The sequence below is a fragment of the Erythranthe guttata genome, chromosome 4 (assembly GCF_056151865.1).
Source record: "Erythranthe guttata isolate IM_541 chromosome 4, IM_541, whole genome shotgun sequence".
NCBI classification, from domain to species: Eukaryota; Viridiplantae; Streptophyta; class Magnoliopsida; order Lamiales; family Phrymaceae; genus Erythranthe; species Erythranthe guttata.
In genome coordinates this window covers 2,668,076-2,682,239 of record NC_142536.1, presented here as the reverse complement: position 1 = coordinate 2,682,239, position 14,164 = coordinate 2,668,076, and the positions used below count along the sequence as shown (strand labels likewise).

The window sequence follows — 14,164 nt, the reverse complement described above, 5'->3', positions numbered from 1 at the left end:
TCACGTATCACGATGGAACAATAAAAACGAGAGCAAAAATATTTTCTGTGAAAAATTCTCTCGATCAAAGACGTTCCGGGAGCAGCGAAATTAAGAGCAGAAAAATATATTTTTTCTCTCCAATAAAACGCATACAGATAACGATGCTTGAAGCCCTCTTTATACGTTCATAATTCTTCCTGCACAAGAAAATACAAATCTAATTAGATCTTTTATTCACGTTAAAAAGAGTTGTATAGGAAAATACAACTATTCATTCCTTATCTAAAAACTAGTTCCCTTAACTATTAAAACACAAGGAAATAAAATCCATTAGGTTAGGGATTCTTTGTATAAATAAGAAAACTCTTTGTATAAAGATAATTCCTAATATAAATCAATTAATGACAAATTAAAAGGAATTAAAACACAAGGAAACTCCCTTTCTTATATCACGGCATATCTAGACTTGTGATACAATCCTTTTACACGTTTCCTTGCAAAGTCAGAATCCAAAGGATTCTAACACTTTATAATATTTCAAATAATTATTATTATGATAAAATTCCTACAATCTTACAACATTTTATGATGGATCTTTAATGCAATAAATTTTATATTTTAATTTTTTTTTTAAATAATTTGAAGAGTTATTATTATTATTTTTTTTGGCAAATTACTCAAAAAAATTAACAAATGGCATTAATATTATTTTGCCGGTTTTGATATTAAAAAATAAAATAAAAACTGCAGTAATTAAACCCCTATTATAATCATCTAAACACTGCGTTTAACGACAAAAACGATTGCGTTTACGGTTCCTTAAAACACACAGCCAAGAAAAACCAGAGACGAAAGAACGCCTACAACAGAAACCACACGTGTGTACATGTCAGATATACGTGAATTTCATTTGTCCTTTTTTTCTCCTCAAAAGCTGATCGCCGTTAAATTTGACGGTGAAATCTCAGTCCGTCAGTCAGTCATTACCACTTCTTACCCCAATCCCCATTCCCAAATCACCAGCGTTCATCCCATGATCCGTGATTCTACTTTGACGGTTTGTTAGATCCTCTCTCTCTCTCTCCTCTTTCTCTCTCTAGAAAGAAAATACCCAAGTAGGTATGTGGAATCTATCACTCATTACATTCTTACCTTAAACTACAAATCTTTCGTACCCACACAAATAAATAACCACTGATTGCAACTCCTACATTTACGAAAATAAAACTGTTTTTAGATATATATACACATAACACATTGCCCACTGGATTTCTTTTCTCCATGATTCCATCTATACATACATATATACATACATACATACAGCGGCTGCAATAAATAAATGAGGCGGATGCAGCAGTGTTAGTTACCACGTATCTATACCTACTCACCATACAAAACCCCTCTCTCCACACTTACACCAAAATCAAGAAAGAAAAAAAAAAATGAATCGTTCGATTTTGGTTAAGGTTCTTCTGTTAGTTCTTTATCAGTTATGCCGACAAATTTTCTGTAAGGAGTGCACAAACATACCCCCATTGTCTTCACACACACTGCGATACGAGCTCGAAAGTTCGGAGAACCAGACGTTGAAGCAAGACATGTACTCACATTATTACCACCACCACGTGACGCCGACAGACGACTCGGCGTGGTCGAGTTTGTTTCCTAGGAAGATGCTAAAGGAAGAAGAAAAAGATGATGGCGAACAGAGATGGGCTATGTTGTATCGAAATATCAAGAAAGGGATTGTTGATAACAACGGAGGTGGTGATTCGTTTCTGAAGGAGGTTTCGTTGCATGACGTGAGGCTCGATCCCGGCTCGATATTCGGACAGGCTCAGCAGACGAATTTGGAGTATCTATTAATGCTAGATGTCGATAGTTTGGTGTGGAGTTTTCGTAAGACTGCCGGTTTATCGACACCTGGCGAACCGTACGGTGGCTGGGAGAAACCGGAGATGGAGCTTCGCGGTCATTTTGTAGGTTCGTTTTTTTTCGTACTAACGAATCCCTTTTTTTTCTTTAATTTCTTCTTTTCTTGTCTGATTTTTGCTTATACTCTGTTTTCAATAACAGAGAATGTGGGGTTTGTAATATTAGATGATGTCATTTCTTGTGTGTTATTTGACATTCTTCTTGTTTCGTTTTCGGTTTCGGTGTTCGGTTTTTGGTTTCGGTAACTGTTTGTATTTAAATATTGAAGGGCATTATTTGAGTGCATCAGCACAAATGTGGGCTAGCACACACAATGAAACACTTAAACAGAAAATGGATGCTTTAGTTTCTGCTCTATCGGCTTGCCAAGATAAATTACAAACCGGTTATCTTTCGGCTTTTCCGTCTGAATTTTTCGATCGTTTCGAAGCTGTTAAACCCGTTTGGGCTCCGTACTACACAATTCACAAGGTATATAATTATAATTTATATATACACTATTTATTCGATTTTTTTAGGGTTATTTCCGTAATATTTGAACAACTTTTCGTAGATATTGGCAGGGCTTTTGGATCAGTATACTTTAGCTGGAAACGATAAAGCTTTGAAAATGACGGTATGGATGGTGGATTACTTTTACGGTCGAGTTCAAAACGTGATTAAAAAATACTCGATCGAAAGGCACTGGTATTCGTTAAACGAAGAGACGGGAGGCATGAATGATGTCCTTTACAAACTATACAGCGTGACGGTGGGATTTAGTTTATAGTATATGTCGTTTCGTTTAACTGAAATAACTAATTATAATTTGAGCTGATAATCGTTTGTTATGTATATGGCGGGCGGTGGGCAGGGTGACGATAAGCACTTGTTGTTAGCTCATCTGTTCGACAAGCCTTGCTTTCTTGGATTACTAGCCGTTAAGGTATATCGATTTAATTCCGATAATTTAAATATTCCAAATTGTGTTCTAATTAGTAATTATTTATTGTTTTTTTTTTTTTTTTTGCTTACAGGCAGATGATATATCTGGCTTTCATGCGAATACACACATTCCGGTGGTGGTCGGATCTCAAATGCGGTACGAAGTAACCGGTGATCCTCTGTATAAGGTATTATTTCTCTTAATAATTCTTATTTTTTTTAAATTTCATAAAGTTATTTTAATTTCGATTTTATTATCAGGAAATAGGAACATTCTTCATGGATATAGTCAACTCTTCTCACAGCTACGCCACCGGAGGAACATCAGTTAACGAATTCTGGTACTCACGTTATTTTACTTTCGACCCGTTTATTAATTTCAAACCTCTTTTCATCATCGAACGACAATCCTTAATTTTTAATATTTTTGGTTTAATTATGCGTAGGACTAATCCAAAGCGGTTAGCCGACACCCTAAATACCGAAAACGAAGAATCGTGCACGACTTATAACATGCTCAAGGTGAATCCATTACAATAAATTAAACTCTATATCAAACTGCTAATAATAACATTTGAAATATATACTTAAATATAATATAAAACATGTAGGTGTCGCGCCACCTGTTCCGATGGACTAAAGAAATGGCGTACGCAGACTATTACGAACGGGCTTTGACCAACGGAGTGTTGACCGTTCAACGGGGAAGAGATCCGGGTGTCATGATATACATGCTTCCACTGTCACATGGCAGCTCGAAGGCCCATAGCTACCATGGTTGGGGAACTAAATACGACTCTTTTTGGTGCTGTTACGGAACAGGTACATTATTATTATTACAACACTAAACTTTATTCCGGTTTTGAAATTTTTCGATTTTTATTTTTTTCGGACAGGAATTGAATCGTTTTCGAAGTTGGGAGATTCGATATACTTTGAAGAGGGAGGAAAAACTCCATCCCTCTACATCATTCAGTACATAAGCAGCTCACTAAATTGGAGAGCAGGAAATATTTTTCTAAGGCAAGAAGTCGATCCAATTGTTTCGTCGGATCAACGGTTTCGAGTTGCGTTCACATTTGCATCCGATGAGGTATAATTATTTAATTTGATCAACTTTTTTTTTTTTAATCGATATAATTGTCACGTAATTTTTTTTTTTAGCAGCATTCATCAGGTGGAACAGCTACACTGAAATTCAGAATACCTCTATGGACATATTCCGACGGTGCAAAGGCGTCGATTAACGGTCAGGATTTGCCGTTGCTAAATCCAGGTAAAAAAAAAAAAAATCATCCTTAAAAATGCTATATAGAAATTTATATATTAATTTAATTTAATTCAATGCAGGCAATTTCCTATCAATTTCTAAAAATTGGAGTCCAGGTGACAAAATCACTTTTGACCTGCCCTTAAGTATTAGAACTGAGGCAATTAAAGGTAACATAACATATATTTAAATTAATGTCACTAACTAACTATACATATATTTTGTTTTCTCTGCTTTGTTAAGAAAATTGTTACGGTTACCGTTCAGATGATCGGCCGGAATATTCTTCACTCAAGGCAATATTCTACGGGCCCTACCTACTCGCCGGTCTTTCCGACGGAGAATGGGAAATCAACGCCACGTCAGCAACTTCAGTTTCAGACTGGCTAACTCCAATCCCACCTTATTACAACTCCCACTTAATCTCTCTCTCCCAAGAATCCGGCCAGTCAGCATTGGCCGTCACAATCTCCAACGCTTCGTTGAAGATGGACTATATTCCCCCGCCCGGGAATAACTCTGCCGTTAGATCAACTTTTCGAATCATCCCGAAAGAAGATCCTAAACAACTCAAAAACTTTACGAACCCAAAAGATGCTATCGGCAAACTAGTAGTACTAGAGCCGTTCAATTCCCCGGGCATGGCTATTGCACACAACGGAGAAGGCGGGAATCTCGTAGTGGCGACGGAATATTCCTCCGCGGCTGTTTTTCGATTGGTTCGTGGATTGGACGGTGGAGATTCGACGGTGTCGTTGGAATCTAACGACCGTAAAGGTTGCTTCGTTTACAGCGGAGCGGATTCGGAAAACGGGACGACAATCAAGCTTAGATGCAAATCAACGTCGGTAGTAGGTAACGACGAAGATGGATTTAAAAAAGGCGCGAGTTTTAGTATGGGGAAAGGGTTTAGTGAGTATGATCCTATTAGCTTTGTGGCAAAGGGGAAGCAGAGGAATTTTCTTATGTCTCCATTGCTTAGCTTGAGGGATGAATCTTACACTGTCTACTTTAATATTCATTCATGAACATCATAATCATGGTGTGTGTGTGTAATGTACTACTAGTAAGATGCAATAACTAAATAAAAAAAGCTTTTCGACAAATATTTTAGCATGAATTGTGGTGTAAATCGAACGGATCAGATTAGAATAAGCCCTTTTGGAAAAAAATCATTTTTTTCGGAAGTGAAAAACTAGTTCCAATTTGTTCCAAAAAAAATCGAATCGGAATTTCAGAAATTGGAATGAAAATTTTGATTCGGAATTCGAAAATTTCTATTTTTTGGTCACCTAAAATATAAAAATACACAATAATATTGGTTTTTTAAGTGTAATATATGAAGAAAAAAAATCGATTTCCGGAACTTAAAATCGGATCGAAAATCAGAATCTCGTATATATTCCAATTCTGATCCAAATAATTTCAGAAAAATTGGAATTTCGAAATTCGGATTGAAAAATATGTTCTAAAATCGGAAATTTTAGGATCTGAATTGACGGAAATCGGAAATTTCGTTCCAATTTCCACCTCTGGGTTCTTTGTAAAAACAAAAAAAAAAAAAAAAGGAATTGGAATAATCCCTATTCTATAGGAAATGAAGAAAATCCCAACATTAATGGAGAAAGAATACTTCTAAAAAAGAAAAAGAAAAAGGCTACGCAAATACTGCATTTCTGGTGAAACAGATATAGATTACCCATAAAAGTGATGATGATCGCTTTATGAATGATACAAAGCTAACCAAACCAATTCACACACAACCAACTTTGTTCCACTCTGCAGCTGCTGCCACACTCACTCTTCTCTCTCTCTCTAGAAAACACCTTGTAATTTGCCCATCTTTGCAGCTGTTTATGCAGTAGTTCTATGATTTCCGATCGTTTCTAATGTTTTTTTTTTCCTGCATGTTTTTTCTCTTATTGATCGTTTGAATTTATCCGCTACGTGATTTTTTCTTATGCAGTTTATAATTTCTTAATTGACGATTGAATTATGTCCAAGGGTTTCAGTTTCTTCCTGATGCTTTCTTCAATTAAAAATTTACTTTCTTAGAAAAAAGTAGCAAATTCACAGTCGGCGGGATTAATTGTTCAATTGATAGTGTAGAAATCCAGACAACGTTCATCTTTTCTCGTTGAATTAGCGTTTGGGGGCGGAGGGATGTACGGGCAATCTTCGCCTGCCCTAATCGAGATGCTAGGAGGGTTTGTTCTGTTTTCTCTGTTTTTCGCGTTTGTTTCGAGCAAGGTTTGCACTAATGGCGGCGTGACGTCATCACACACTTCTCGATACGAGTTGTTGTACTCGAGGAATTCATCGTGGGAGAGACAAAATCTAGCCCAACTGCATCTGATTCCTAGTGACGATCATTCGATTCCGAGGAAAATGTTGAGAGAAGAGGATGAAATTAATTGGAACATACTGTACAGAGAAACGAAGAGCTATGGTGGAAAGAGGGTTAATGGAGTCGATTTTCTCAAGGAAGTTTCGTTGCATGATGTGAGATTGGACCCAAATTCGATTCACGGTATTGCTCAGCAGACGAATTTGGAGTATCTTTTAATGTTGGATGTCGATCGGTTGGTGTGGAGTTTTCGTAAGACTGCAGGTTTATCGACACCTGGCGAACCATACGGTGGTTGGGAGGCACCGGATGTCGAACTCCGTGGTCATTTTGTAGGTCGGTTTTTTTGGTTTTGCTGCAATTTCGAATTTGATTTTATTTAGTTGAATTAGAGGTATTTTTTTTTCTTCTTGAATACGATTGTTTGTATTTTATTGAAGGGCATTATTTGAGTGCATCGGCACAAATGTGGGCTAGCACACATAATGCCGATCTCAAGGAAAAAATGTCCGCTGTGGTTTCTGTTTTATCGGAATGCCAAAGCAAGATGGGCAGTGGATATCTTTCGGCATTTCCGTCTGAACTGTTTGACCGATTTGAAGCTTTACAAGAAGTTTGGGCTCCGTATTATACGATCCATAAGGTAGAAGAAGCTTTTAGTTGATGTTCTGATTGTGTTTGTTGATTGATTCTTGATCTTATTTTTTGAGAAATTTGTGCAGATATTGGCTGGTCTTTTAGATCAATACACTTTGGCTGGCAGTGATCAAGCTTTGAATATGACGAAGTGGATGGTTGATTATTTCTATAACCGAGTGCAAAATGTGATATCAAAGCACACAGTTGAAAGGCATTGGCTATCGTTGAATGAAGAAACAGGTGGCATGAATGATGTTCTTTATAAGTTATACGTTATCACGGTGAGCTTGCCTCACTTATAAATTCATGTTGTCTTTACATGTATTGTTTCTTGATGTTTTTGTAATAAGTTCTTTGTCAAATAACATAATTAAAGAGTTATGACTTACGATACTCATCTTGATATTTATTATCGATTTGCAGGGCGACAAAAAGCATTTTGTATTAGCTCACCTGTTTGACAAGCCGTGCTTTCTGGGTTTGCTGGCATTGAAGGTAGTTATTTCCGTTTCCGTTTTAACGATAAGTTGCGAGTTCAGATATTCGTTTACGTTTTCCTTCATTTTGTTCTCTTGATCTATACGAATGTGATATATTAGATCTTGTTCCAGTTATTGATTAATTAATACTTTTCACTTTTAGGCTGATGACATAACGGGTTTTCATGCCAATACACACATTCCGATTGTTGTTGGATCTCAAATGCGGTATGAGATTACTGGCGATCCACTTTATAAGGTAAAGCTTAGTGTCTGAATACTGAGAATAAACTTTTTAAGGTTTTGAGGACAACGGTACGGAACTTTTCTTCTACTTCTTCTTCTTCAGGAAATCGGACTATTCTTCATGAATATAGTCAACTCATCTCACAGCTACGTGACGGGAGGGACATCAGTCGGCGAATTTTGGTGCAAACTTCAACATATTTGATATATTTTTTGAAGAAACAGCAATTTTTTAATCGATAATTTTATGATGTCAGTTTTATCAATTTGGTGTAGGTCTGATCCAAAACGGTTAGCCACTACTTTAGAAACAGAGAACGAAGAATCTTGTACAACTTATAACATGCTAAAGGTGTGGTTCTATTATGTGATACTTGGATTCTTAGTTCAGACACTTAAAAAAATTGGTTGCACTCTTACACGCATGTTGGTATAGGTTTCTCGCCACCTGTTTAGGTGGACCAAAGAAATGGCATATGCTGATTATTACGAAAGAGCCCTAACAAATGGTGTTTTGGGCATCCAACGAGGCACGGATCCTGGAATCATGATTTACATGCTTCCATTACAGCGTGGTGGCTCTAAAGCTCGAGGCTACCATGGATGGGGAACAAAGTTCGATTCATTTTGGTGCTGTTATGGGACAGGTGAAAACATTGTTCGTTTTTTATAATTTAATAGTTCTATATTTTTTTTTAATTATTATGATATATGCAGGTATTGAATCGTTCTCAAAGTTAGGAGATTCGATATACTTTGAAGAGGAGGGAGTAGATATGGGGCTTTACATCATACAGTATATATCAAGCTCCTTTGATTGGAAATCGACTCATGTTGTGCTCAGCCAAAGAGTGGAACCTGTCGTTTCATGGGATCAAAGACTTCGTGTAACAATCAAAATTTCATCGAAGAAGGTATATAAAATCTGTTATTATTTCCCGATTACTTTCATTCGAAGTAATATTTGAATGTCGAGATATATATTTTTATTGTTTTGCCTGTAATATGCCGTTCTAATTTCTGCTTCATGCAGCAAGGAGATGGAGCATCATCAACCCTAAATTTAAGGATTCCACTTTGGACATATTCGAATGGTTCGAAAGCATCTTTAAACGGTCAAGAATTGTCCTTGCCGCCACCTGGTAATGAACCTTGTCTCTTTTCGATAAATTTCCTATGTCCCGCTAAAGAAAAAGTCAATAAGAAGTTGATTTTTTTTTTACACTCTCGATGCAGGCAATTTCCTGTCGATAACTAAAAATTGGAGCAATGGAGACGAACTCATTCTTGATCTGCCTTTGGCTCTAAGAACCGAGGCTATCAAAGGTACAAACACTTCATTTTATATATATTGGAGCTATATAACAACGTTCATCATCTTTCTTGCAGACGACAGGCCGGAATATTCTTCTCTTCAAGGCATCCTCTACGGGCCCTACCTTCTCGCCGCACTGTCCAGCGGCGACTTTGACATTAAAACCAACTCGATTACTCCAGTTCCTGCCGATTATAACTCTCAACTCATTACACTCTCGCAACAATTCAATAATTCCGTTTTGGTCCTAACAAACTCCGAGGGAGTTTTAACAATGAAAGAGTCTCCCGAAAAAGGAACCGACGCAGCTCTAAAAGCTACATTCAGACTCATAACTACAAACAACAACTCGGACGCGGAAACTTCCGCTCCAGTAGCAAACAGTGCAGTTGGCGGTACAGTTGTTTTAGAACCGTTCGATTTTCCCGGGATGTTTGTTTTGCATGGTGGGGATGGTGAGGGTCTTGGAGTGGGGGATTCGAATTCATCCAACCGTTCGTTTGCTTTCCGTCTGACAGACGGATTGGACGGTGAAGATGGAACGGTGTCGTTGGAGTCTGAGAGTGAGAAGGGGTGCTTTGTGTATGCTGAGGTGGCGAATAACAACGGTGTGGAGATGAAGTGTGGTTCGGGTTCGTTTGATGATGGGTTTCGAAGGGGGGCGAGTTTTAGGTTGGGGGGTGGGATTAGTAAGTATGATCCTATTAGCTTTGTGGGTAAAGGTGTGAAGAGAGATTTTATTATGGTTCCTTTGCTTAGCTTGAGAGATGAGTCCTACACTGTGTATTTCAACTCTTCGACGTAAAATTGTTGATCAGGCTAAGATGAATAAATGTTTATTTATTTAGAAAAGAAAAGAAAAAAAAAGAATAAATGTTTTATATTTATTTTTAATATATATTATTATTAACTTAAACTTGTCGTGTAGTGTCCAGGAAGCTGCCAAATAGGAGCACGTGCAATGTTTCATTGGCTGTTGATGGTTCTGCCAGCTGCCAGGTAAGAACATAATTGAGGTGGAAAATAAATATTAGTAGGAAAACCAACTGTATACTGTTGAAATTTATTATTTAATTGTTCTATAAATGAATACACAAGGTCGATATGTTATACATAAATTAAATCAATCTCATAATTCCCGCGGAATGTGACTAGTCAATGATGAAATTTATTGCGAATTTCTTATTTTAATTAATGAATTATTGTATATTAAGAGATTAGAGAATAAACTTTTTGATAAATTTATTCGATGCTAGAGAAGAAACTTGCTCAAAGTTGAGGTGTGAGATTTTATTCCAAATTGGATTCGTATGCATCATTCATAGAATATGTGATTTATAATGTACAATTTAGTGACTCCGAGTCTGAGTCTAGACAATGTAGCATGTTTGTAAACACCTTACACCTAGATCTTGTTTGGTTATAAGTGAGACAATAGAAAAGAAATTAGTAACTATCCGTTGCAACAAAACCTTATCTTTCAAAATTTATATTATGACCGTTATATGCAGTATTTATTATTTATTTACCAGAGTACAGCATTTCTGTCTTATACTCTTACCCAATAATCAATGAGAAAATGTCATAATGCTATTTGTTACATTGACCAGACATATCAGTTCAGCAAAACGACACCGTTTCATTGAACTTCCAAAACATTAAGCAAAAACAAAATTCACACAATTTAAAAAAAAAACCATATTATAATACACATGAAAACATTTTCCCATTTCCCACCAAACATGGAAAAAGAATGCTAGTTCAAAGCTCAAACTCCAATTAAAGAACTAATAATATGATTAATTACTATAGTTACATAGACATATCTATTTCTATGCTATATTTTGGTGAAATACATCGGCATCGAGTCATCGACAGTACTATTACAATTTATTAACACACCCACACATCCATTTTGATGCGTGTAGATGATGAACAACAAATCTTCACCCGATGTACGCTTCACCAAATACAGCATAGATTCGATCATTATCGAAGCAAATTATATGACCCGGGAAAATATGAAATAGTAAATAATAATAATAATAATAATAATAATAATAATCGGAAACTATATATTATATACCTAATTAACAAGGTCGAAGTGGCTTCCCGCATAGGCAATCGTTGGACTCAAACGACGACGCTTCAAGATGATCGAAAGGGGATCCGGCCGGAATGGGTCCACACAGATGGTTATGGCTGACGTCGAGGTGTCCGATGTACGTCGCCGACGAAATCGACTTTGGAATTCTGCCTTTCAATTTGTTGTACGATAAATCCATCACCGTGAAGTAAGATCTCGGTCCGAACGAATCTGGTATGTAGCCTTCGATGAAGTTTCTGCTCAAATTCAGTATGCTTATGCCGGAGCTGATCAGCGTCGGTGGAATCTGGCCGGCGATCTGGTTGCCGTCGAGATTCAGCGTGGCGAGAACCGCCATTTTACCGAGGGAAGCCGGAATCGGGCCGGACAGCCGGTTCAGGGAGAGATCCAGATCGGAGAGGCGGTAGATGTACGAGATCGACTCCGGGATCAACCCGTTCAACTCGTTCTTACTGAGTAAGGCGCGGCTCAGCATCCTCAGCTTCCCGAAATTTCTGGGGATGGTGCCGGAAATTCGGTTTCCTCTGATGTCCAAATGCATCAGCGAGGACAGGTTGGTCAGCGAGCGGGGAATGGTGCCGGAGAGCTGGTTATCCGCCACGTTCAACACGGTGAGTCGACTCAGTCGGCCGATATCCGCCGGAAGTTCGCCGGTGAGCTTGTTCCCGATCAGGTCGAGGATTCGAAGGTACGGCAGCGAAGCGATGCACGGAGGGATCGGACCGGAGATGCCCTTCCAATCGGCGATGGTGAAGCTGGAAAGCCGCTCGAGTTGGCAGACGGCCGGGGAAATCGAACCGGTCATGTACCCGGTTCGGCGGGCCTTACGGAAGATCGGGTCCTCCGATTCGCCCCGGAGGTTGATGTCGGCGACTCGGTGGCTCTCCTGGTCGCAACTCACTCCATACCACTTGTGGCAGCAGTCGTAGCCCTTCCACGAGTCGAAGATGCCCAAGTAGGGCTCCTGCAGCGCTGCCCGGAAGGCCAGTAGAGCTGCCCGGTCGGAAGGCGGGCAGGCATTAGATACAGAAGTTAGAGATACGAGTGTTATTACTACTACTGCTGATAACGCGTACAGAAAGGTGGTGGTGGTGGTGGTGGTGGCCATTGATGAGACTGCGGTTTTTGCGATTGTTTCTCTCTCCTCACACTTCTCTGTTTCTCTCTCTAGAAATCAGTTTCTCTCTCAGTCTGACAGTTTTGCATGTGTGTGTGTTTTTTCTTCACTGCAATGTCATGCACGTTGAAGAGTGGGCTGCCTGGGGGTTTATATATATACTGTGCGGATGTGTGGAATGACGCTTCTACCCCTCACGTGTGCTGTATGAATATCGGTCTACAAGTCAACATGGTTAGGACTTCATAGATAAGATTGAGATTTTCTCGATGGATAATGGAGAGACGAGAGAGTGACAATCTTTTTATATTTTATAAGAAAATAAATTTATTCATAATAATTAATAACAACAAAAAAGATAACAAAAGTTTATAATAATTACTAGTTTTGATTAATATAAAACATACACAAATTATATGGAGTTCTTTTTTAATATTTAATTAGGAGTATTGAATAATCAATAGTGACAGCTCTTCAATCATAGCACAAAGATGAGGATGAGTGTATAGTTGCAGATGGAGGATGTTGTGACACGTAGCATTTAATTGTCCATACTCCATATTAATTATGAGTGATATATAATTTAGGACTAGACATTAAATTTTCAAATAACACTATTAATTCCCTTTTGTGGCAATTAAATCATCAAATAATGATTATTGTCCTCCATTATTTTTCTTCTATAGTCATAATTTTATGTTTGGGGGACGAATAATACTATGCATGATTTAAAAAAAATAAAAAAAAATTACATAAAATAATAAGGATTTGAGAATTAATGAGGGGTCATGGCCCCTTTTATCCTATGCTGACTTCGTAATTGAGTTTGGTATTCGTTTTAATGTCTTCTGATTTGCGGTCCTGGGCATTTTCTTTTATTGGATAACAAACTAATTTAAACTCGATCATGGACCAAATCTATGGGACTAAAAATGTAATATTCTTTTTTTTTTTCTTTTCTAATTCAATTTTTGTATGGGGTGAAATGCAGGGACTAATTATTCATAGTAACTTTGCACCCGATTATGTATAGATGTTTATAAAATATATATTAATCATTTATGGTTGGATGATCTATTCGATACAAAATATTGAGTTTAGTATAGAATAAATGGCAGAAAAATAATAATAATAATAATAATAATAATAATAATAATAATAATAATAATAATAAATTAGATAATTATGATGATGTGATTTTTGAAAGGAGGTCATATTTGTTGTCCAAAAACTTTGGGTCCTCCGTATTTAAAATTACATGGTTTGGTACCTCAGGAAGAGGGATCATTTTGTTGTTTTATTTTTATTTGTGGGCGAAAAGCAATGTTTCAATATATCTATATATATACCAATAATTGATTAAATTATTATAGCAAGATCAAAAGAGAGAGAGAGAGAGTAAAATCGTATAAGTAAAATAGTACTAATATATTATTAAAAAAAAAAAGTAAACTGTGGTTACTCCTTGAAGTAAGATAAAATAACTTATGAGCCCTTGTAGTATTGGTAATTATAAATACTCCCTAAAACTAAACAACTTGTTACAAACTCTAAGGGAATGAATGAAATGTCTAAATTACTCCTTTTGTCATACAAACAAATTATTGGTAAATTACGGGTAACCCATGAGATAAGACAAAATACATTTACCCCCTGCGAGTATATTACATTTACTTTTGGGGGTAGATTTTAAAATTTAGAACGAATATTCCATAGAATTTTTAAGATTACGTTACTCGGTAAGGCTATAATTGTAAGATCGAGAAATAACTCAAGGGATATTTATAATTTCCATTAATATTA

General features: G+C 37.1%; 3 protein-coding genes across 5 annotated transcripts; 2 read left to right on the top strand and 1 right to left on the bottom strand.

Moving 5' to 3' along the window:
* The first annotated feature begins 1,003 nt into the window (after positions 1–1,003).
* On the top strand, positions 1,004–5,217 carry LOC105950999 (hypothetical protein). 2 transcript variants are annotated; one of them, XM_012974400.2, is made up of 12 exons: positions 1,004–1,965; positions 2,186–2,388; positions 2,471–2,668; positions 2,771–2,842; positions 2,934–3,029; positions 3,103–3,182; positions 3,288–3,363; positions 3,453–3,663; positions 3,738–3,934; positions 4,009–4,117; positions 4,192–4,281; positions 4,379–5,217. In XM_012974400.2, the coding sequence occupies exons 1-12, from the start codon at positions 1,425–1,427 to the stop codon at positions 5,137–5,139; spliced, it is 2,634 nt and encodes an 877-aa protein (XP_012829854.2). In that variant the 5' UTR covers positions 1,004–1,424; the 3' UTR covers positions 5,140–5,217. The 2 variants fall into 2 exon arrangements, with proteins under 2 accessions (XP_012829854.2, XP_012829849.2); XM_012974395.2 differs by having other exon boundaries at positions 1,125–1,965; positions 4,006–4,117.
* Positions 5,218–5,684: 467 nt separating this feature from the next.
* Positions 5,685–10,283, top strand: LOC105951011 (uncharacterized). 2 transcript variants are annotated; one of them, XM_088816402.1, is made up of 14 exons: positions 5,742–5,940; positions 6,221–6,794; positions 6,899–7,101; positions 7,181–7,378; positions 7,521–7,592; positions 7,740–7,835; positions 7,926–8,005; positions 8,099–8,174; positions 8,259–8,469; positions 8,540–8,736; positions 8,856–8,964; positions 9,059–9,148; positions 9,212–9,938; positions 10,066–10,283. In XM_088816402.1, exons 1-14 carry the CDS (start codon positions 5,836–5,838, stop codon positions 10,085–10,087), a joined length of 2,760 nt encoding a protein of 919 aa, XP_088672528.1. In that variant the 5' UTR covers positions 5,742–5,835; the 3' UTR covers positions 10,088–10,283. The 2 variants fall into 2 exon arrangements, with proteins under 2 accessions (XP_088672529.1, XP_088672528.1); XM_088816403.1 differs by lacking the exon at positions 10,066–10,283 and having other exon boundaries at positions 5,685–5,940; positions 9,212–10,011.
* A 540-nt stretch (positions 10,284–10,823) lies between these two features.
* LOC105951020 (Leucine-rich repeat (LRR) family protein) lies at positions 10,824–12,639 on the bottom strand. The gene has a single exon (XM_012974415.2). It carries the CDS (start codon positions 12,350–12,352, stop codon positions 11,228–11,230), a length of 1,125 nt encoding a protein of 374 aa, XP_012829869.1. The 5' UTR covers positions 12,353–12,639; the 3' UTR covers positions 10,824–11,227.
* Between the last annotated feature and the right edge of the window lie 1,525 nt (positions 12,640–14,164).